General features: G+C 53.3%; 5 protein-coding genes across 5 annotated transcripts; 3 read left to right on the forward strand and 2 right to left on the reverse strand.

The window, feature by feature from the left end:
* Positions 1–667: 667 nt before the first annotated feature.
* Positions 668–2,641, reverse strand: J4E92_004018 (uncharacterized protein; the record flags this gene model as incomplete). The annotated part of the gene is made up of 2 exons (XM_051495411.1): positions 668–2,317; positions 2,369–2,641. 2 exons carry the CDS (start codon positions 2,639–2,641, stop codon positions 668–670), a joined length of 1,923 nt encoding a protein of 640 aa, XP_051354430.1.
* An 8,869-nt stretch (positions 2,642–11,510) lies between these two features.
* On the reverse strand, positions 11,511–12,797 carry J4E92_004019 (uncharacterized protein; the record flags this gene model as incomplete). The annotated part of the gene is made up of 1 exon (XM_051495412.1): positions 11,511–12,797. One exon carries the CDS (start codon positions 12,795–12,797, stop codon positions 11,511–11,513), a length of 1,287 nt encoding a protein of 428 aa, XP_051354431.1.
* A 787-nt stretch (positions 12,798–13,584) lies between these two features.
* Positions 13,585–14,850, forward strand: J4E92_004020 (uncharacterized protein; the record flags this gene model as incomplete). The annotated part of the gene is made up of 4 exons (XM_051495413.1): positions 13,585–14,096; positions 14,147–14,572; positions 14,622–14,760; positions 14,809–14,850. 4 exons carry the CDS (start codon positions 13,585–13,587, stop codon positions 14,848–14,850), a joined length of 1,119 nt encoding a protein of 372 aa, XP_051354432.1.
* A 462-nt stretch (positions 14,851–15,312) lies between these two features.
* Positions 15,313–21,238, forward strand: J4E92_004021 (uncharacterized protein; the record flags this gene model as incomplete). The annotated part of the gene is made up of 10 exons (XM_051495414.1): positions 15,313–16,117; positions 16,163–16,514; positions 16,562–17,397; positions 17,446–18,743; positions 19,264–19,334; positions 19,387–19,534; positions 19,582–19,617; positions 19,671–20,152; positions 20,201–21,042; positions 21,120–21,238. The coding sequence occupies 10 exons, from the start codon at positions 15,313–15,315 to the stop codon at positions 21,236–21,238; spliced, it is 4,989 nt and encodes a 1,662-aa protein (XP_051354433.1).
* A 755-nt stretch (positions 21,239–21,993) lies between these two features.
* On the forward strand, positions 21,994–23,595 carry J4E92_004022 (uncharacterized protein; the record flags this gene model as incomplete). Its single annotated transcript, XM_051495415.1, has 4 exons — positions 21,994–22,762; positions 23,103–23,432; positions 23,478–23,484; positions 23,532–23,595. 4 exons carry the CDS (start codon positions 21,994–21,996, stop codon positions 23,593–23,595), a joined length of 1,170 nt encoding a protein of 389 aa, XP_051354434.1.
* Positions 23,596–23,993: the final 398 nt, after the last annotated feature.

Here is a 23,993-nt window from a genome sequence, read left to right on the forward strand (position 1 = left end):
TTTCAGCACTGCATTTGATCTGCCAGCCTCAGTATGCAGCTCCTCGACGATGATGTGCAGGCGTCCAGTAACGAACCTTCCTCCGCCGGCAGAACGTACACGCCTCGGCAGCCCTTTTGCGCGTGCGGCCTGTCGCCGCTGCATTCGTAGGCATCGCAGTGTGCGATGGCTAGCACGACGGGAATTTTGGAGGGTGATGTCGTCGCCGGAATTCAGAGAGGCGAGTAGGTGCAAAGGGCAAGGCCGCGAAGACGCAGTTGCCGACCTCGGGATAATCTGCCGCAGCGCACCTGCCTCAAGTTGGACAGCCCAACTTTTTCCGAGCAATACACGCCAACACAATGCACATTTCCTCCAAGTCATTAACTTCAGTCAAATGATCAACCGTGAAGTCATGACGTTTCAAGCATCACTTGGACAAGGATATTCCAGATCCGTGAAGGTAGTACTGAATTCATTCCGTTTTCCAAAGCTAATGTAACTATCCTAATACAATCATACAAGGGACCAACTTCCCACAAACACCATACCTCACAAGAACACCAAAACACCAGTCAAAGTCCGTCTCCAACGTGAAAAGAGTCATACATGAAAAGGGTATCCAGCCAACACCGACAGATGATACCAAGCCCCAAAGAAGGTCGGAGAAACACAGATTGTTGAACTTTTAGGCAGATACAGACACCTCAGGTGGTCCCTGGAACATGGCCTCAGCGGGCGCGTCGGGATCTCCTGTAGGTGCTGCTTGAGCCTGGGATGCCAGCTCGCCACTAGCACCAGTCTCTGCCCATTGTCCCCAAAGGCCACGCTTAGCGCGAATGCGTAGAGGGCCACCAAGCTCGTTAGCTGGCTGCTCAACTTTGATGGCATCCTTGGTCGCCAGTACCAGCATTTCAAAGAACATCTTCGTCGCGTCTGTTCGTGATGTGCGGGCCTCTGGGAAGGCATCTTGGAAAACGATGCTGGTCTTCTGTCGTACCGACTCGCTCTCTTCAGCTTCGGGTCCAAACTGTTCTCGCAAGAAATGGACAGCGTGCTTTGTGCCTAGCGATACAGGCCCGGCCTCGTCGGGATGCACGAGCGGCGCGGTTGTGTCGTCGAAGTTGTCTGGAACGGGCGAGAAGATGTCCTCTTCGTCATCACCAACCTGTTGGAAACCAGGGTCATCGGGAAGTTGAACGATATCGTCGGATCCCGCAAGCGTGGGGTCGTTGTCGCCACCAAGGCCAAGGTCACCGCCTCCCAGAGTTGGCTCATCCTGCTCAAACTCCAGCTGCAATTGTGGCGTCTTCTCTCCTTCGGCCGCGGCCTCGTCTTCGGTAGCGTCATTGTCGGCAATTGCACCACCACGCTTGCGCTTCTGGGCTGGGCGTGAGACAACTTCTAGGGAAAGGATACCTCGAAGCTCTGGAGCCCATCCTTGGCTTCGTCCGTCGCCCAGTATGCTTGAGATAAACCCTCCGGACTTTTGCATGTTCATCAAAGCCATCAGAAGAGGGTCGCGAGGCAGGAACGATGCAGGCTTGAGGATCTTCTCGCGGTTGTTCTGTTGCTCCCTCAACTGGTGACTTGAGATCATAGTTTCGGCATCAGCTGCAATGACCCTCCTGCGCTTGGCGCGGGCTTGATGGATCGACTCTTCCTCTTCCTGCTCTTGCTCTGGCTCAAACACGGTGACGTTCTGTTCGGCAACCTCTTGCTCAAGACGTGTGGCCTCCTCCTCTCCCAACTCGGAGAGCGGTGACTCTTCACGTTGTCGCACAGGGAAGTCGCCAGCGATAGAGCCTGCAGGAAGTTCGGTGTCCATGTCCATACCGCCCATAGTAATATCCAGGTCATCGTCCAAATTGAGTTCATGGCCGCGTGCGAGTTCAGTGGGAGGATCTTCGCCAAGGTCGATGCCGAGATCATCGTCATCCACTATCATGTCTTTGCCTAGCCCGGTAAACTCTTCGGACCGACGGCGTTCCAAAGGTGCGTTACGGCCAACTTCAATGCTGGTACCCTCGTCATAGGCGGCTGTCGGCTCCAAGTCATCATCCTCTCCAATGTCCAGGTTCAGGTCGTCATCCGGCAACTCCATGGCCTCTCCGCGCGCCTGCTCAATGCTGCCGGAAAGGAACTGGCTGTTGTCCCAATCGGGGACTGTGGTGTTGCCGAGGTTGAGGCTGCCGCTAAGAGGCTGGGAGAGAAGGAAAGAAGGGTCGGGCATGGGAGCCAACAGATCGAGATCGGTGATCTGATCCTGTAGCATGAGGTTTGTGGGATTGGCGACGTGAGTCTGGGCGGGCGCATCGATGTTTCCGGGGCGGAAGGCCTGCACAAGGGTCAGAGGTGGTCATGTCACGCAGTCAAACTTGGAACCTACCATCCTGATCTTCCACAGCGCTTCCTGACAGTCATCCTGGAGGTAGTTGACCTTCTTGTTGTAGATGCGAACCTCACCGAGGAGCAACTGCGCGTTCAACCGCAATGCAAGCGGACCGCCAGCGGCCACCTCGGGTCGGATGATGACCTCGCAACTCTCTGGGATCTTGTGCTGCAGCACCTGGGCCTTGGTGAGCTTCTTCTGTTGGTTCGAGGCAAGCCAGACGTGCGCAAGTGCGCCCTGCTTGAATAGGAGGTCCTCTGGCAGAAACATGGTGGTGGTTGGGTAGATCGGTTGGTGGGCGGGGTGGTGGAGGATTCGCGCTGTTGTTTACGTCGACGCGTCGCGACCAAGTCGATGCGCGTGGCGTGAAAGCGCGCCGAGAATGTCAAAATTGAAGCCCCGGGGTGCGCGCAGATGCAGCAATGGCAGTGATGGTCAAAAATGGTTGAGCGACGATGGTGTTGCGGATGCGCTCGGTCGTTGAAGGATGAATGAGGCTGGTTAGGGCTGGCTGGGATTAGATGGCAAACACGACAGCCCTCGCTTAGTCATAGGCCTGTCGCAAGACCAAGCCCAACTTCACCTTCCACGCATGTCATCTTCCATTCCATGCTACTTTCACAAAACAACAATATACTACACATGTAATTTGGTAGGCGATAGATGCATACATTCCCGCCAAGTAGTCAGACAAAGGAACGATTGCCTATGCGATTTGGACAATCGACTCAGTCCACTGTCTCATTGCCCACTGACTTCAGATGGAAGCCTCAGCAACTACTAGGTACCTCAGATCCGCCGACTCCACCTCAATCCTGGACTACTCGCTTCCACATATCTCACATCGACCTTCCTCCCTCTGGCGGCAAACCCCTCCCTAAGCCACACCACCAACCGCTCGATCAACGGCGCACAGTCCACCAAAACGTTCTGCATACCGTGTCGATCACTTACCCTGATCCTAGGCCAAGCCTCGATCGTCAACGTCTGCAAACTTTCGGCCTCTAAGAGATCTGCCAACTGGTAAATCGCAATGACATCTTCTAGCTCTCTGATGCGCGTTTGATCGAATGTCCATAGATCAAAGGTCCCTAGCGTTGTAGGAGGGATAACAACATCCTCAGCCCAGTTACATGAGTCGATCGTCATGTATCCTACTTCGAATTTTAATGCAACTTCCCTTAAACCTGTACATCGCTTCATGAGCTCGATGTAAGTGTTCTTAGTCCCAGCAATTGGTTGGTAGCGGCCGAAGAGTTGGAAATCGAGTTTACGAATCGCGGCAAAGCCTTGGTCGTCATCGCCGAGACTTTCCAGAAACATCGTGAATCGCACCACTTGCTCCGGGTAGATGAGGTAGAATTCGGTCGTCCGTAGAAGGTACAGGGATACATCGACGCGCGTGGCCTGGTTCACGCGACATAGTTGTTCGAGCCACTGGAGGTAGAATGGGTCGCCTCCACGCCGGGTGTTTACGGGGCCGAAATTCAAGGGCTGAGACTGAGAAGTAAGGTCCTCTGGGAGTATCGCATGACGGTAAATGATCTCGCGGAGCTCAAGTGGCAGAGTTGGAAAAGGTATAGTAGATTGCGCTGCAGCGTTAGTCGGACTCATTTTGTTCATGACGCTTGGTGGAACGAGTGTAATAGAGGATTTCGTTTGTTTACGCAGTGCTCAGTTTGTTGTTTGCGAGAACAGGGGAAGACATGTCTTGCAGGTCAACTAATTAGTGTTTTGGTACTATTGGCTTCGTGAAGAGCAACTGCTTCATGGTACCAGCACGCAATGCGACCAAGTTGAATTGGTCACTCCTTCTATCGTACACGCTCCCTGTGCCTGCGCGCGCATTGCAACGAGTTTATCATCGAAGGACCATGTCAGCAAAGGGGTTGTCAATGGACTGACAAATTTCGGACACCTCCAAGATGTTGACATTGCCATTGACTGTGTGAACTGGTACTGCTGGATATGCACACTGTCTACGAATCTGCAGGCATAGAAATTAATCGCGCAAGATAGTCACGCTCAGTGTCGAGTATATTGAATCGGATGACATTGAATGGAGCGGAAGTTGAATTGTATAGGAGAGCGGCAGAAGACCGAGAAAGGAAATGAGGCGACGGGTTGCTGGAACTTCCAATCGCTCTCAGCATTACCATGCATGACTGACTTCTGCTGCGACTTACTTCAGCATGCTGCCTGGATCTATCATGTTTCATAATGTTCAGTAAACAGTGGACTTCTGGTCCTTGTGGTCCTTGAAGTACGATAAGCGATGGATCCGCCCGCTGATCATCAAACCCACTGACACCCACAAGGCTGGAAGGCGGAATTCGGGGTGCAGAGTTGCCCGCAGGTAAAGTTGTTGAGACCCGATTGCGTTTGGCCGTGCGACGGGTGCGGATGCACCGGACGGTTTGATTAACGGTCGCAGATCGGGCGTCCGGAGCAACCCACTGCGAACCACTCGCATCTAGTTCTCGCACGAGGTCGAAACTTCGACCGGTTTCGCAGTAACAGCAGTTCGCATCTTCTGAGATCAGGCCAGATCTGGTGGATAAATCTTTCGCCGTCAGGCCATATCGATCTCGCGCATGTAGGAGTGCCGATCTTCATAAAAACGAACAAAGTCTCGAACGCGCACTCCGGCCTCCACTTCAGCCATCTTCTGATATCAGGTACGCTATCTTATCGGTGTCGCGACTCGCGAGCTTACATACGCCCGCACATGTTTCCGGTGTCGAGCGGGCCGGCTTATCATGTTCTGAGGCAGCAGGGCCGGGACCACATGGCACACATGCGCCATGATTACTGCCTCACGTAGGGTACGACTGCAGCACCACGTAATCGAAGAGGGCTGAAGTGCGACAGGCTAACGCCATGTGTGGATTCTCTGGAGTGGCTTTCTTGGGTCTTGGTGCTGACGAGTGCACGGATGAAGTGGCCGTGCAAGTCTTGGACTCTTTGCCCACTTTAAGCCGCTTTCCAGAATTTGTTTGAAACGAGGTTCTACTGTGCCTGTCCCTGTAAAGTCAACTTGGCTGTTTGAATGATTAGTCGTGTGTCCACATGGATGCGAATTCGTGCAACAACCTGCTGGTGGTCGCCTGAACAACCGCCGTGGTGGCTGAGCGTCACCGAGTACGTATGAGGTATGCAGGCGACTGCGAAGTGCCGGAATGGACGGGAGAGCGAAAAATCAAGGTTTTGGCGCTAACTTGGGCGATGGACAACCAGGGCAGGGTCTCGTGCATGCGTAAGACGAGACCCTGGCCATTGAGCAAGAGCGCACTGACCGCCGACATTCTGGCCTCGGGTCTCTCCACTGTATAATCTACCATGACACACACATCTTCTGGACGCGTCAACTGTCATAAGAAGTTGCGGCCTCCATCGTCACAGCTGATCTTCCACCTATCTCTTCCAAGTTTTTGAAACCTGTCAGCCATCTGTCTAATCTGCGCTTCATAGCTATAAGCCACGCATCGTGCATCTGCAGAACTTGGGCATCTTCACATTAACTCCATTCGGCACTCCATCACACTATTATTGGACCCATCCGCACGCTACCAAGACACGCCAACGGACCCCATCGATTACGGCTACTTTAACGCCCGAATACGCAATTACTACCCTGCATATCTTGCATTTGCTGGCTACATCATCGGGCATTCACAACCCACCGGCGCATATATTACGAAGTCTGCCCTCGGCTTCAGGATTATCTAAATCCAGCACACTACAAAGTCTCTCGATCGCAAGTCGCACACAGCTACACCACCACAACTACTCTATCACTCTACTACTCAACGACAACAACCAACATCCAATCAACCTCAACAACACGAATCCACAATGTTCTCTTGCGCCAACTACGAGCGAGGATGCCGGGGTCGCTGCAACCGCATGAACGGACGATGCGATAGCTGCCACACACTCAACCTCCAAGTCCGCAGCAACAGCGCCTCATCCACATCATCCACCAACGGCCTACCATCAGCTGCCTACTCAGCCATGACCAACTCATTCGCATCGCTGTCACAACTCAACTCTCAATCATCGTCGACAAGGGCGCAATAACCGCCGGGCCCTAGGCCTTCACCCTCATGACATTCGACGAATCATTCAAACATCAGCGACTTAGCGGCACAGTGTGCAGGCAACACTCTTCAGCTTCGACTTTGCGATTTGGGAAACTTTATTGGAGCACATCGGTTTAGCATTTACACGGCGCGATCTTTTCTTTCAGTTGTATGATATACCATTTTCATTTTTTCATCGCTTTGAAGGACCACTGCAGGCGTTTGGCAGGGCATACAAGAGGCGGAGCGCTAGGCAGAGTTTCCCTCGGAGGACTTGACAAACTCCCACCACCACATCAATCAAACCCAAATTACCTCACCTGCATCTCCTCATGCACTCGTGATTCTTTCCATGCGCAGAGCACCCTGTTGGCATCACACCTGCCACAATACGTAAGACAAGACTTTCTCCTAGCCCCACAGTCGTGTCTAGATCTCACCCTCATCCATCCGCCCATCACGCAAAACCCACAACCACGAGCCTTCACGCTTCAAGGCCCGATCCCTTTCTCTCCTTTCACGGCAATCACGGGTCCATATTTCCGTACAAAACGTCGCTCTATTTCCTTATTCCCCATAGCCTCTACACAGAATACGTCCGTGATGTCCCGTAGCTGGGGGACGCAGGCTAAAAAGCCCACTCTTTGTAGGAATCCAGACCACCGGCGCACGGAGTAGTAGGCAGGGCCTAGAAGTCGGTATCGATCGAACGTTGTGCTGGGGATCGGCTCGCTTGGACGGGCAGGTGGTGCAGAGCGCCTTTGGTGGCCGCTGCACTGTGACGTCAGTCGCGCTTCCTCACCACGTCCTGCTTCGTTTCTCGCATGTGCGCAGACGTGCGTTTCAGCTCCGAGGCAAGCGGGTCCTCCACGGAGTCCACTCGTAGGCGCGGAGAGGCTGCGAGAGGCTTCTTTTCGGTGCTGTCATGTCGATTTCTTTTGATTAAACTTTGACGATGTCTGCTTTCCGACATGCTGCCGCGGGAACCAACCTCGCACAACGAAAGGCCTGGACCTCAGGTGACGGCAAAATGGTGCCGAGGCCAATAGACTCGTGCATGGTGGTTGCGATGCATGGCATTTTCGCATTCCCATCCCCGGGTTCATGCATTTGTGCCCATTGTTTCGCCGAAGGCTGCATCAAACAGCCGTAAAGTGTGTTGTTGTTGTCGCTGTTGTTGCCCAGGTGTAGTCGCGCCGATATTTGCATGCGCCTTGCTGCAGTTAACCACCCCAGCACTTCTACAGGGCATCAATGTTGGCTCTTGCGGAACCCAACATGCTACGTCTTCGATCTTCCTGCTCGCCAAACCTGGCGCATGTCACAGCTGCATCGTGGACGTCGAAGCTATGATGTTGATCAACAAAATCCTTCGCGCCCAATTTTAGCATCGTGATCGTGACAGCGATGGAGCTTCCACTTGCACTTCATTTTGCTCTCGTCTCTTGACAACCTATCGGAGTCGATGACCCGAGGCTCGGACCTTGACTACCGGCACTCGATAAGTGCGGTGACAAGCGAGTGCGAAATAAGATATTAGTGCCATCGACTCGAGGGTCCATAAAACCAGTGAGTTGCTAGCTGAGCATAAGCGCGAGACGTGGCTTTTCGGGAAGGAAAGACGCATGTTTTCCTACGTCATGCCGTTGGAAAAGCTGAACGTGTCTCCACCATCGTGAGAAGTCTGGAACCTCAGACTCGGTCGTGCCGGTGTTCTAAATACGGTTTGTGCAGTTCTTCTATCAATGAAGTCTTCAGTATAATAGTCACGTGTTCTTGGGATTCACATTCCACTTCGAGCTGTCTGGATAGGCGCCCTTCTGTGGAAGGAGCAGGTGTCATCGAGTTCAATGTGCACCCTACCATCCACCTGATCTACTTCAATGAAGATGAGTGATCACTTTCCAGTCCGCACATTTAACAATCATCTTGTCTTCACGCGCAACAATTCCGGGTTTCACTCGGTGAAGAAGCTGCGTAATCACTTCATTCAAGCCACCAACAAGCAAAGCCTCAACGACCGTTGGGATACTCACCTATAGAACCCGCGCACAGCGTAGTACAAGACACCTGAGTCACACCTCCTCGTGTCAACAAACACCAACTATTCTTGAGAGTATGACTCCCCAGAATATCCCCGCTGACAAAATCTCTCACGAACTACCGATATCGCTACCCGGACCGGAAAGGCGTCACGTGGAAGCGCGACAGTAGGACAAGTGAGCTGAATAGGGTATGCATGACGAGCTGGATAAGCCGCATAACACTAGTCGTTGCAATATCGAACGATGCAGCTTATAGAGCTACGCAGTAACACGGTCCGATGAACCTATGGCTGCCCAGCGATGTGCTTACTCAACCACGTCTTGTGGTGGGGGAGTGATTGTTTCTAGAAGGAGGAGGCTCGAGGTGCATGCAGCCCTACCCGTGTGAGGAAAGCTTAGTTGGCTGTGAGTGTAAGGCATAGGCTCGTGATGAAAGGACTAGTAGTAGCCTGGTGCACGTAGAGGTTTGCGGTGGGATGAAATATCATGCACGTCTTTAACCACAACCCTAGTACATGATCCAATCACCCGCTTCCAATACAGTGGCTAGCGAAGGCTGAGTCGGTCTACCAGCCAGCCACAACGTCTACCCACTCCCATCACGCTCCATCCCCTACCTCAGCGACTCCCAAATAGGCAAGCATTTCGTGCACCCCAACACACGACGTCCTCCCGTTGAGCCACCCCGTATCTACCCGTACTCGCATACCCACCCTTCCCCATGTCCGCTGCCAAATCCCCCATCAAACATCGCGTACGTAAATAAATCCTGCTTATCAAATGCCACACCAAGCACCTACAAGCCTCACGCGCCCTGTGCTTTCCCATACCGCTCCTCCGCTGAATAATCGCGGGATGGGCGATGAGAAGAGCAAATAGCGTGCTGGCTAGACGCACGTAGGTAAATGATCAGCAAGACGGATTGTGACGCGTGGATCTCTCCGTGCAGTTCATGGCGTTGTGATATGGAGTACATATCCCCATTTGAAGCGGCGATAGTTCCTGTTTGTTGATGGAGAGTAGCATCAGCTTTCCTCTTTCCTGCTTCCTGCTTGCTTCTTTCCAGTTTGGAAGTGAAGTACTTGCCAAGATCGGATATCGAGGTCTTGTTTCAACTTTGCATACAGGTACCGTGAAGTTGCCAAGATATTAAGCTTCGCAGATAAGCTCTTCCTTCCAGAAGCATGTCGGCGTCTTGGTCAGAGTCCGCCCCGCGAAGGAAGGCCAATTACAAAGTCCGCTTTCGACATGGTGTGTATCCTGATTTGGAAAGTCAGGCTACCAGGGCCGATATCAAGAAGTACGACTACTTCTTTGGTGCGGCGCAGAGATGGGTTGGTACGCCAGGAACATGTAGGTACTAGTCATGTGGTGGTCTTGTTGAGTCGATGCTAATGACTGTCTTATAGTGGACTTTGTCGACGAATCGTCACTCATAGCTGAAGAGTTCGAGGGCCCCGGAAGTACTGATAAAAGGAAGACACCAAGACATCTGGTTCGCTCCAGGACGGCTGAGAAGATACCACAGTCGGTATCGAGGAAGAGTCCGCAAGGAAGAGAGCGACACATGCGCCCGACGAGTCGAAGCTGGAATGATCGAGTGCTCATACCCGCAGCACCACAGACCACGCCTGACCTATGGCAGCTTCCGTCGCATATCCGGCGACACACAAGCCCTGCACCTGGCTCAGTCTCAAGTCTCTCCAGCCTTGACGAGCCCCTGCCGGGAACTTGGAACTCTGATATCCCCTCGCCACATCCATTCGTTCCAACGAACCATGCTTCACCGGTAGCATGGCCGATACCTGACCCAATCGAAGCATATCTTTTTCGGTTCTGGGTAGAGAAAGCATCAGACGCACTAGACATAATGAGTCCTGCTAGCATCTTCAAGAATATCGTCCCAAAGCTCGCTTTGACAAGCCCGATGCTCATGAACGCCATCTTCATGATTTCCGGACAGTGTATACTGCGCTTCGATCCGTATTTCCCCACCAGACCATACGACTATCATGAGAGACTATTGCAGAGTCTCATACCGTATATTGCCGAGAAGGGACAAATTGAAGATGAGGCGACGCTGGTGGCCGCCATGTTGCTGCGAAACTTTGAGGACTTCCATGGTACGTGAAGACGAGGAATTGCGCGGAGATCAGCTGACATTCAAATAGCGGGTACACAAGGACAATCACATCTCTCGACGTTTGAACTCTTCTATGGTCCTGAAGGCTGGGTCTTCGATATGTCTAGCCCGGTTGTACAAGCTGCTCTGGTACTCCATGTGCATACCGAAGTCAGCCAAGCATTGCTCAACCAACCCACTCTGCGCATTAATTATGAAAACTTCATTCTGCCAGCTCTAATATCGCCAATCGATGAAGTCTCGTGGGGAAATCGAATATTATGGCTGACTGCGCGCATCTTGCAGTGGGCGCAAAAGAGCGTGCGGACGATGGCCGAGTGGCAGTATCTTCACAGTTTGGTCGATGAGTGGGAAAGAAGGCGACCCGCAAGCTTCGATGCCTTCTTTTACCAGGAAGGCAACCCACATGCCGTTGGAGGATGTCCGGAATTGTGGTTCTCTGGCGCTTGTCATGGTGAGTCCAATTAGTCGTCAGCTCACGGACTGTTTGCTAACAGGCGACAGCGGAGGCGAACCAACAGCTGCGAATATGTCGAATTGCACTCGCGGTCTACAATCCAGGGACGAATATGCAAGGCGTACATGATGAAGTCTTGAGAGGTTTGAGAGAGATGATAGCTATCGCTCGGTGCAACGCTCATTGTATTTCTGCGCAATGGGACGCCGCGTATACAGTACATAAGTTTGGCACCGTACTGCAGGATGATCAGGACCGATGCAAGATGATCCAGTTTCTAGAAGAGGTGCAGGCCACAGGCATGCCGACACGCACGTCGATCGAGCATCTCCAAGACCAGTGGAACTGGAGATGGAACCATTACGCAGGAGAAATAAATTAATTCCATAGGAGAATGTGGTCGTCCACAAGATTACCTGGTCAGTGACCCAGCAAGGAATAAACTGCCAATGACCACACCCAGGAAGGTGATGAGAATGATCCTGCCCTTGCCGGTCAGAGCGAGATACGACATGACGCCTACGATAAGCTCCCACCGTCGAGCTGCGTCTCTCCTGGCTTTCCACTGTGGGTTGAACTCAAAGGGTGGCCTGGAAAGAACGTCATTCACGCCCATCTTGATAGGCTTGTCATCAACGCGCACAGATAGAGCAACCGGTCGATGGTCGGACGTCGGCTGTACGGGCAAGGCGGTGTAAATTTGCGGCTCAAGGTCTGATGAAGACCCGGATGGGAGGTAGAGGATTCGGTCGCACCATGAGGGATACCGATGTTTCGACCACTCCCATGAGTCGTCCTCTCCAGATCGCTTGGGCGCGTTGGAGTTCTTGCCATGTGAGGTGGCGTACTTGTATGTAGGCGGGAAGTTGATAGGCATTTCTTGGAAGCCATGCAGGGTGCGTTTAGCGTCCTTTTCTCTTATCAGTTGGTCCTTCTTCAGCAGATGTGAGTAGTGTGTTGGCGACGATTCGGACGCTGTCGGCTGAGGGTATGATTGATCCGCACCCTCTTCTGGTGGGCTGTCGTGTGTGCGGTAGTTCAAGTCGCCGTAGAAGAAGACGTGGTTGCCAGGCGTAAAGAGACCGTTGTGGTCGGCTGGTGTCTCAGACGAGGGGCCAAGCAGCGGTCGCTCTTCGCTTGAGCTGTACGGGGAGTCATCGTTGTTGACAAAGACCAGGTTCCGCACCAGATTCTCCCAGTCTTTGTTCCGCGCGTCAATATTGCTCTCCATGGGCGCAAGATGGGCGGCCGCAAAGGTGAGATCGAGAGTATCTTCAGAGTCGGGGCACGAGAAGCAGACGCGCATGGCAACGGCGCCCTTGTTGCCCATGTTGGAGAAGCCGACACCTGCGCCTGCCGACTGTATCCACTGTATCCTCTGTATGACGTGGGGTTTGGCGAAGAGCATCAGGGCCGTCATGCCCAGGCTGCGCGTCGCGATGTGCTCGAGTGAGTCGCTGCCATTGCTGCGGAGGTCGGCGGCAAGCTGGACTGTCGTGGTCACGCGGTCAAAGTAAGGCTTCAGATAGGAGCCTCCGAGGAACGAGTAGGCGATGGGCGCAACCTCCTGCAGGGATATGGCGACGATGTCGGGCAGAGGCGTGTCTTTGGGGAGGGCGTCGAAGAAGGAAGGCGCGAGGGACTGGGGATCGACGAGGTTGCGCGCGGCATTGAAGGTAAGGAGGTAGAGTTCAAACATGACGGATCACGATGCTGTCGTGTCGCTGCAGACGCGTCGGTCAGCACAATTCCGGCTTGTTGAGGGCGATCACGATGTGGCACCAGGGATGACGAGGGCGGGGAAGGTGCAAACGAGGGCTTGGAAGGTACGAACAGAGTTATTGCTGGAATTAACAACACACGTAAGACGTCTACAGTACAGGTAAGGGCATGCACGGGGAGGGTGGTGGTGCACCCGTGGACGCGTCTGGTGGCAGGCAAGTGGCTGCAGCGTGGGGTAGCAGGCGGTCAGGATTTGCTGAGCTGCGGTAGTGCGGAGAGGACAAACGGCTAGGGCGGCTCCACTGAGCGCCCTGGAGGTGGAGTGCCAACCGCGACGGCGTGTGATTTCAATGGAGACAATCAACCAGACAGGCCAGGATGCAGTGTGCGGAGTGTGCGGAGGTGGGAGTGCATGCGGGATGGCCTCGCCAAATCCTGGCCCTGCATAGACCTGTCGTCAGAGGCGTCCGTCAACAAAACGCGGTGGGGGAGAAGCTCAAGCTCTTGGAAGGACCGAAATTATTTGCCAGCTGCTTGGGCATCGTGAGCTTCACTCCCAACCTCACTTGATTCTTCTTCTTCATTTCCCACTTCTTGCCCTGTTCTAGCTTGCTTCCTTCCTAAGTCGTATCACCTTGACTCGAGAGCCTTCTAGAATCACCTCAGATAATCTACTTTACCTCGACGCTTACCTTCTCCTCATAATTCAGAGCTTCTCCCTACCAACTGCGACGTCCAATTGAATTGGGCTTTCTACCACAGCCATGTTCAGATCTCAGGTTTTCCGTCAAGTCGCACGCGCGGCCAGAGCCCAAGCTCCCCGTGCATCCTTCAGACCAGCACAGTCAGCTATCTCCTCACAGCGACATTTCACGTCGTCGCCTAGTCGCTTCGACAAGGACCCCTCCAACGAGGATGATGTCAACGCTGCAACCACATCAGGCGAGCCTGGTGAGAGCGGGGAGCACGAGGGTCAGTATGCACGTACCCGAGACGACATTGTCGTCGAGTACCCAGAAGAGAAGGACCTACCACCTTCCAACCCCGTCGTGGGTCGAGGAGGGGAGCACTTCAAGCGCACGCTGGCTTCCTTCTCCATGGAAGGTAAGGTCGCTGTCGTCACTGGTGGAGCCCGAGGTCTGGGTCTAGTCATGGCGCAAGCCTTGGTGACCTCTGGAGCCGATGTAGCCATTGTCGACATGAACAAGGAAGAGGGTGAGCGGTCAGCCAAGGGCCTGCTCGATATCTTCAAGAAGGAGAACCCAGGGTCTCGGAGGTAAGAAACTCATATGCAGAACCAACGACCTCAACTAAGTCAAAATATAGAATCCCCAAGGTCACAGCACATTTCTGCGACGTCTCGAGCCCGACGTCTGTCAACCAATCTTTTGCCGAGATCCTGAAGAAGCACGGCAAGGTCGACAACCTCGTTACATCGGCTGGCTTCACCGAGAACTACGATGCCATCTCCTACCCCCATGACCGCATACAGAAGCTCTGGGGAGTCAATGTTGACGGTACCTACCTGTACTCTGTGGCAGTCGCGAAGCACCTCATGGAGAGGAAGGTACCGGGCAGCATCGTCATGATTGGTAGCATGTCCGGAGCCATTGTCAACGTCCCACAGCCGCAGGCTCCGTACAACGCCGCTAAGGCAGCTGTCAGACATCTGGCCTCCAGTTTGGCGGTCGAGTGGGCTGGCGCTGGCATTCGAGTCAACTGCATTTCGCCTGGATACATGCTTACTGCGCTGTAAGTACACTGAGAGACGAAGACTGTGCAGATGCTAACAAAGATGTAGCACCAAGAAGATTCTCGACGACAACCCAGACCTCCAGAAGCAGTGGACTTCTCTCATTCCCGTTGGTAAGATGGGACGTCCTGAGGACTTGATGGGTGCCGTCACCTTCTTGTCTAGTGACGCGAGTTCCTACGTTACTGTAAGTGATGATCAGTCGCACCGATGAGCAACTACTGACCAAATCCAGGGTGCCGATCTCCGAGTTGACGGAGCCTACACATGCACTTAAGCTAGAGTTTACAGTGGAGTAACGTGAGCGAGAGCGCAAGAATGTACGATAGGGTGAAGAAGTCCACCAGCTGGAGTGTTAGTTTGGGCGCAGTCTGGCGACAGAAGGCGATATGGCAGCTTCAATAATAGTATGAGAAATCTCCAGATAATCAATCATTGAAAAAGACGCGACCCACTCCCGTTTCTGTCCGCGTGAAATTGACTCTTGCATTGTCTTTGAAATTGGCGGATGCGTCATAGTCCTAGGCAGGTCATGATACAGCTGCCCAGCGCGTGTCTTAGTCATCCCGGTTCTCAGCCTCTTTGTGGCCGTGCGACTCCACCAACACCAGCCCTGCATAAAGCTCCAGTCCCTCCAAGGCGCTTCACGAGGGCTAATCTAGTCGCGTCATGTGGCATAAACAGTCACACAATACACCATAACCGACCCTCACTCTGCTTCTTTGGCCGGCCCGAAGCCATGTTCAACATCTCGAATTTGGTGCAGAAGGCGCAGCAGTACATCGAACCCACGCTCAACACCATAGCCGCTCCCGCATCGTCAGACCGCCGACCCTCCAAAGCCACCCTCTTCCGCTACCAATTCCGCCTTCCCGACTCGCAGAACCCCCTCCAAGAGATTACCGCCGAGCTTACTCTTCAACCCCACCATTCCACGAGGGGCCCCGGCGACGTCACATCGGAGAAGGAGCGCAGCCAGGGCAACCACTATGTCGGAAAGCTGCACCTGAGCGAGCAGTATCTCTGCTTCTCCACACAGGGCTCAAGCTTCGCCAATACCGCGAGCCTGAGCTCCTCCAGCAGCTTCACCGGGCAGACTCACGGCGCGGGACCTGCGGGCAACGGTTTCACATTACCGCTATGCGGCATACGACGGGTGGAGCGGCTGCATAGTCAGAGCTACATGTTTGCGCTGGCGATAACAACGTGGAACGGCATACCAGACTCGAAATCGCAGGTGCCTGCTGGTCAGAAGCTTACGATTCAGCTCGCGGGGTCGCGACAGGCCTGCGAACGCTTTTGCGATGCTCTCAAGAAGGGACTGAGAGAGGGCGTCAAGGAGGTAGACAATCTGCGCAAGGTAGTGGGGCAATGCTACTCGGAGTATCTTCTCACAGACGCCGAGCAGAAGAAGGCCGGAGATGATGGCAAGCAAGCGCGAGAACACCCAGATACCGGCCTAGGCATGATCTTCAAATACCCAGGCAACGCACGGAAGCTGAGGGATGCGACAAAGATACGGCTATGGCGCGAGTATCTTAGAGGTATGACCACCAAGCGTGCTTGAAGACGTTACTAACATGCAGCAGATAACGGCCGAAGCGCAACTCTCATCCGACAACCTACCTTCCACAAGCTCATTCGCGTCGGTCTGCCGAATCGGTTACGAGGCGAGATGTGGGAGCTCACGTCGGGCGCCTTCTTCTTGCGCCTACAGAACCCGAACCTCTACACCGAGACCCTAGCAAAGTTCTCCGGTCGAGAGTCGTTAGCGATCGATGAGATTGAGAAGGACCTCAACAGGAGTCTGCCGGAATATCCAGGCTTTCAGTCCGAAGAGGGAATCGGCCGGCTCCGACGAGTCTTGACGGCATACAGCTGGACAAACGAGGAGGTTGGCTACTGCCAGGCGATGAACATTGTGGTCGCAGCATTGCTGATGTATGTGTACCCCTTGATATACAGCTGCTTTTGTCTAACGAGCCAAGTTACATGTCCGAGACTCAGGCCTTCTTCCTCCTATCCGTGCTGTGTGACCGCCTCCTGCCCGGCTACTACTCACAAACCATGTACGGCACCTTGCTGGACCAAAAGGTCTTCGAATCGCTCGTCGAAAAGACGATGCCCATACTATGGGACCATCTGGTCAAATCAGACGTGCAGCTGTCCGTTGTTTCTCTACCTTGGTTTCTCTCGCTCTATATCAACTCTATGCCTCTAATATTTGCTTTCCGCGTTCTTGATGTTTTCTTCCTCGAAGGCCCAAAGGTTCTCTTCCAAATCGGCCTAGCTATCCTGCGTATCAATGGCGAGGAACTACTCGATGCTACAGATGACGGCACCTTCATCTCAGTCTTGAAGTCGTACTTCTCAAGGCTTGACGAGTCTGCCCACCCGAAGTCCGAGAACCCCAAACTGCGAGCAGTCACTAGATTCCAAGAGCTCATGGTGGTCGCGTTCAAAGAATTTGCGGGCATCACACAGAACACCATCTCCGAGCAGCGTGCGAAGCACAAGGATGCCGTACTAGAGAACATCGAAAACTTCGCCAAGCGTACATCAATACGTAACCTCGGTCCCGATAGCAAGAAGCTAAGTGTGAATGATCTTGGGTTCTTGTACGACAAGTTCTACGCCGTGTTGTACGAGCGGCAGCAAAGAGCTGAGATAATGCAACAAGAGGCCGAGCGTAAGGCAAAGGCCAGTAGGATGAAGGCGACTGAGGTTGTGATGGGTACATCTGGAAACGCGGAGAAGGGTCGTGTGGCACTCGGACCTAGCCCTACCCAGATGGACTACGATGCTTTCAGAGAGTTCCTTGCTGGTAAGTCATGGATCATCGTTTCTAAGTATGTACGCTTACAGGATACAGGTATCGCAAAGTGGGCAATTACTGACTCACCGAGCTCGCCACCCGAGGGTAGTGGCACTCAGTCTCCGCACTCATACTTTGGAAACAGTATGAGGAAACGACCGCCAATGTCACCGTGGGGAACAGGACCGGAGCCAGCGGACCACGAATTCATGCGACGCTTGTTCCGGCGTTGGGATGTAGACATGACGGATTCATTATCGCTACAGAATGTTGTCACTGGCTTTGCCCACGTAAAGGGCACAAAGGACATCATGTCCAACATCAGCTACTTCTTCGAACTCTACGACGACGACGGCGATGGCAGGGTTGATCGTGAGGGTATCTTGAGAATCTCAGAAGCTCTTCTTTTCCTGTCGAGGCGAGGCGTCCACGACCCAAGTCCGGCTGCCTCGTCACTTGACGTAAGCTCGGAGGCAGGTTCAGAACGCATCGGTCGCGACGAACAGTTCCTGAGCAGCGTCTCCGCCTTCATTCGGCATTGTTTCGAGTACGCAGACCCCGATCACCCTTCTAATCAGTCAAATAAGGCAGTCGACCAGGTCTCAGAAGAGGTTGACAACTTCGCTATTGGCGATGACGAAGAAGATGACCTGATAGACTTTGGATCTGAGCCATCAACACCAAAAGCCACAGCAACCACGTTCGAGAAGTCTGAAAAGAACCCAATGTCACCAACACCATCAAATCATACCACTGAATCAGATGTTGCAGAGCGCAACGACAAGGCAAAGTCGGCAAACCTTGCGCTTGACCCGAACAAGCCTCTTCACATAACGCTTCCTACTTTCCGCATGGTCATTCTCGCCGACGACGCACTACTGAATTTCTTCGAAGTCGGCTTCTCATCGTCCTTCCGCCTGGCCGACGAGACGCTGTCCTCGGGATCCAGCTTCCACAACCTCACCACTTTCGCCAATGCTGGAAGACAAGGCGGCGGAGGTGGTGGACTAGGCGGTGTGGTCGGCGGCGCTGGCGCTGGTGTTGTGCCACCCGGCAAGGGCCTACGAGGCATGCTCGACAACATCGTCAATGACGGAATGCGCGTTGCAACTGAAGTGAGGAGGCGATACGACGAAGCGCAAAAGGAGCTGGACAAGGAAGCTCGACACGGACGAGAAGACGATGACGATGATGAGGAGGTTGATGCGAAAGACCTGGACCTCCTGGAGGGTGCCGAGACGGTGGACGTGGGCGCATCAAAGGGGGAAGCACCGCTGGACCTACTGTCACCGGCAGGTACTGGGGAAGAGATCAAGCCGGCTAGGAACCGGTCGGCTAGTGATGCGAGTAGAAGAGTGCTTGAGTTTGAGCGGTAGCATTTGGGACGTAGCAGGAGTGATCTCTTTGGAGTTTAGGATTATCTCAAGACCTTGCTTCTGTGTAGACTCATGTATGGAAACGTTCAAAGTTATCTTCTGTGCACCAAGATTAGTGATGTCGCCTACGTTGCATAGCCCATAGTCGGAGGGCGAAGACCCCTGACAGCTATCCGACGTCAACCGCGTGCGTGTCTCTAGCTCTCCACAGCTACCCCGCAAGTCTCGTACCTGGCCCGCGGCTCAGTTCCGAACGAAGCTCACTAACACCAGCTTTCTCCACACGAGCATATCTCACGATGCACGTGTATCCTTCCTTACCTCGGATGCATTCCGCGTCTGAAGATGCTTCGGTCGCTCTTTGCTCGTGCTGCAAGGTCCCGTAGGCCTGCTTACTGCGCACGACGCGGTCTACTCACACAAGCATACAGCATTGGGCCCAATGAGGCATGTTCCAAGCTTCCCGATGATGTGATGGTGGAGACTGACGTTATGATAGCCGCCATTACTGGAGAAGACGGTGCCACAGCACTTTGACGAGGTTGTGAAGCAATACGGTGACAGGAACGCGTACGTGCCGACTGACACAAGCTCCAGAGACGCGTTGCTAATACTCATATAGAGTCATATCGCACCATCAACGTATACACCTGACGTACGATGCGCTCGATCGCGACTCGAACAGGCTTGCCAGGGGACTGCAGAAGCTTGGCGTGAAGAAGGGGGAAAGAGTCGCCGTCAGTCTAGGGAACAATGCTGAGTTCGCTACTGTATGTTGGAAGCATGTTGGAGACGCATAGTTGCTGACCAGGGAAAGCTCACGTACGCGCTGTTTAAACTGGGAGCGATACTGGTATGTAGCCAACCGGCTAGGAGCATGGGCACTAGCAGCTAACAGCTACACAGGTGCCACTGAATCCCTCGTTCAACGCACCCCAAGTCCTCAACGCGATCAATCACCTAGATGCCGCGCATCTCGTCATCGGAGCCGAAACGAACCTCCCGCGTAAAGACCCGCGATCCAACATCTCGCTCCTCACGCACTTGATACCCAATCTCGCCGGCTCGACCCTCGAATCCGAACTCGTCCCGTCGCTGAAGAACGTCATACTGGTGAATAACGCGCAAGGCAGGGTGGATCTGGGAGACTATAGGAGTCTAAAGAGATACGAGCACGTATTCGAGGATGGCGCACAGGACAATGCGTTCGAAGATCAAGGCCTGCATCCGGATGACATCGTCAATATCCAATTTACGTCTGGCACTACAAGCATGCCGAAAGCTGCGTGCTTAAGTCATAGGAGTATTTTGAACAACGGAAACAGCATCGGCGATAGGATGCTATTAACGCCAGACGACGTTGTGTGCTGTCCGCCTCCATTGTTCCAGTAAGTCCTTGTAGCAATCTACTGTCAACATCAACTGACTGTTTGTAGTTGCTTTGGATGCATTCTGGGATACATGGCCACGGCTACCCACGGTAGCGCCATCGTATTTCCCACCGAAGCCTTCAATGCCCTGGCCACACTTGAAGCCGTTCGCGAATACAAATGCACAGCCCTCTATGGCGTCCCCACCATGTTCGTAGCTGAACTGGAGCTGCTGGCTCATGGTGCTGTACCCAAAGATGGTTTTCAATATCTGCGTACCGGCATTGCAGCAGGCTCTGCTATACCCTCGGAACTCATGCGCAAGCTACACAAGAACCTGAACTTGACTGAGTTGACCATCTGTTACGGCATGACCGAGACCTCTCCTGTATCAGCCATGACCACCACGGACGACCCGATCGAAAAGCGCATCGACAGCGTCGGTCGTCTTCTCCCACATGTTCGCGCCAAAGTCGTCAGTCCGTCAGACTGGTCGCGCACACTTGACGTAGGCCAACGCGGCGAACTCGCAGTGTCAGGCTACCTCCTCATGAAAGGGTACTGGGGTGATACAGCACGCACAGAGGAAGTTCTACAACCGGACGAAGACGGTATGCTATGGATGCATACCGGAGATGAGGCGTCTATGGACGAAGAAGGATACATCAAGATTACTGGCAGGATAAAAGATCTGATCATCAAGGGGGGCGAGAACATCCATCCACTAGAGGTCGAGAACTGTCTCTTCGCTCATCCTGCTATCAGCGAGGTTAGTGTGGTGGGTCTACCCGACGAGCGGTACGGTGAGGTTGTCGCAGCCTTCATAGTCACGCATGCTGGCGATGATGGGAACGTGACCACGGACGAGGTGCGAAACTGGGTCAGGGAGAAATTGAGCCACCATTTAGGTAAGTCCATGCGCTCCTACAACATCGAATTCGAAGCCTCGGGCCCGCCTAGGAACTATGCTGACTGTATGTACTAGTGCCGAAGTACGTCTTTTGGGTCGACAACTACCCCAAGACTGCGAGCGGGAAAATCCAGAAATTCAAGTTAAAAGAGCGAGGAATTGCGCTATTGCAGGAGGGTAAAGGTCTAATCTAACGTCCTGTGCGCCTTGCACTCTGCAATAAGAAACATACTTCTCTTGACTGTCGTGGGTATCGTGGATCTGATGACTAATTCGGAACAGAGACTTTCTTGACGAATTTTGCAGATCTTACAAAACCATTAACAGTGGCAACATCTGTCGCTAACCGAGACCTTTACAAATCTATTCCTAGCTAAAGGCATGCGGTCAACAAGGATATTGATGTATAGTACTTTATACGAGGAACATGTGTGGGTCGGCTCAACATACTGCATTCAGGCGCGTAAGCCTCGCAGCTTGGTACTATCCTGGTCTCCTAACGCGGACAAGAGCGCCTGCACGCAAAATTTGTTACCCGCATTATGGACCATTCTTGGACGAGAAGCGAAGCTTTGGATAGGGTTTACAAGCTTGCTGGCCAGTTTGCGCTGAATTCGTGGGTCATCCGCTTGAGCCCTTTTGATGCATGAAGTGCGCCCTCCAACACACTCGCACGCATAACTTTCAATTTCTAATCGCGCCTTTCTTGCACACCGGACTATCTGTTATTGAATACTCACGTACTAGTTATCCGTACATTGTCGCTCTTGCCTCATTCTCTATAAGAGTGCGTAGGCTAGCTAGCATTCGAAGCTCAACATCTCTCAGCGTGGACACAATACACCTCCTGCGAACCAGGAACTACTTCCTCATCGACATCAAAACTAAGCCCTCCGCCTCCTACTAGTCGAGACCGTCCCAATAGGCACTCGCCTTCACATACGCGAACATGTCCAAACCAGCAACAAACACAAAGACGCCTACTCCCTCTAACCCCTCCTCTCTAAAGCCCCGCTATGAGATCCGTAAACTAGAACCCAAAGATCTGCTCTGGGCGACCGCCATCTTAGCCCACAGCCACGGTTTCCACTCCGCGATCTGGCAGCACATCTGGCCCGACAAAGCACTCGGCCGCTGGACACTAGAAAGTGCCAGAAAACTCGAGTACCTCGTCGCCCACCAAATCGACTCTGGTCTATCCTACGGCGTGTTCGACACAGAATACCAGTTCAAGACCCCCGAGGCGAAAGAAGCAGGCGGGAAGCTATTCTGGGATGTCAATGAACCGGAGGAGAATAGCGTGGAGCAAACCCAAGGACGAAAAGCAGAGGGCTTGAGACTACTCCGCCAGATGGATTTCCCATTGGTCAGCATAGCGTTGTCGTACGACAACTTCGTCCCTCTCGATCCCGCGAAGATGGGCCCGGTAGACGAAGCGATACCAGAATTTGGTCCGCTCTTCGGCGCTCTACGGAAGCTCGACCCGAGGGATCCAGCGGAGTGGAAAGCTACCGCACCAGGCCAGGTGCTGATGCGTAACGCGACGTCTACACGCCATGACTACGAGGGCGAGGGTGTTGCGTCGGGCGCGGCGCGTTGGCTGCGGCGCGAGGCCAAGTTGATGGGGTTTAGAGGTATTCAGATTGAGTGTATTGCGGATGCTGTGACGCATCTTTGGAGCGATGGTGCGGAGGAGCCGTTTAAGGGAAGGGTAGTTAGTGAGTTTGATACGGAGACTTGGGAGGATGAGGAGGGACAAAGGCCGTTTGGTTTGGCGAGGCAGAGATGTACTAAGTGTTGGGTTGATCTGTAGGCTGGTGGTAAATGAGAGGATGAGAAGGGAGTGGATTTGGATTTGAACGACCTAAAGGTCGCTCATTTGATTGTGCTGCGTGGAAGCGTCCTCTACTGATACTGAGTGATGAGACCTCTGACGTCAGTGCCCAGGTGGTGTACATCAGCCGACGGGCACAGTCAAGAACTGCAACACTTTCTGAATCACAATCAAGCTCTGCTCGCATGTTACACATGACCTTGGAATCAATCGATAGACCGTAGTAATTCCGATACCCAGTAACATCGACGAAATGACCGATTTTCGCTCGCGGGCTGAAGCCGAGCTTCTCGTTACAAGAACATGCTATCTCTCAAACGATCCCGTCTTCTTCATAGTCCTCATCATCGCAGAGTACAATTTTAAAGAGGGAGTTATATACCTCCAAGATGGTCTCGCAGGCTCGAGGCTTTACCAGCCCATGAACTCCAGCCAATTTATCCAGTGTCTCGACAACGAGACAGGTGAGGAAGTTGAAGTCGTGCGCCAAGGCACAGAGCCAGTTCTCTTTCGTGAAGACCAAAGCGAAGTCATCTTTACTACAGGGACGCCCAGTAAATCCTGCGAAATGCCGTTCATTACTACTGCTCTCCGACCAGATAGGAAGTACAGACTGTGCTTCAAACCGACAACCCCGATTTCGCATTGGCCAGTCAGCGCGGTGAATACTTCGACTTCTCTTTCAAGAAGCCCGGGCGGTTTGCTATCTGCGTCTGAACTTCCTACACCAGCCACACCGACTATACCCTGGCAGGCCGCCAACGGCAACGACACAATCATCTTCGAGACCCGAAGTTCGCGACCAAAGACACCAAAAGTCACCGCCTCTCTATCAGCACCATCAACATACTCTCTCTCCTCCCTCACCAAGAAACTCGCTTTCACGCTCACGTTCTCGACGGACGCCGCGTATCCCTTTACAGTCCATGCAGATCGCGCATGGGTCAAGTCTCTTCAATCCGACTTGGCAATCCTCGACGCAACGTCGCGCTGCAAGCTCGAACCCTATCTAGATGTAGATCGAGAGCATTACGAAAATGAAAGACACGAATTCATACGATTCGAAGGAGCGTATACGGAGCACCGAGAGTTGGATTTCGGAGGCGGGAATTTAA

Source organism: Alternaria infectoria (genome assembly GCF_024043175.1).
Source record: "Alternaria infectoria strain BMP 0036 chromosome Unknown scaffold_5, whole genome shotgun sequence".
NCBI lineage: Eukaryota > Fungi > Ascomycota > Dothideomycetes > Pleosporales > Pleosporaceae > Alternaria > Alternaria infectoria.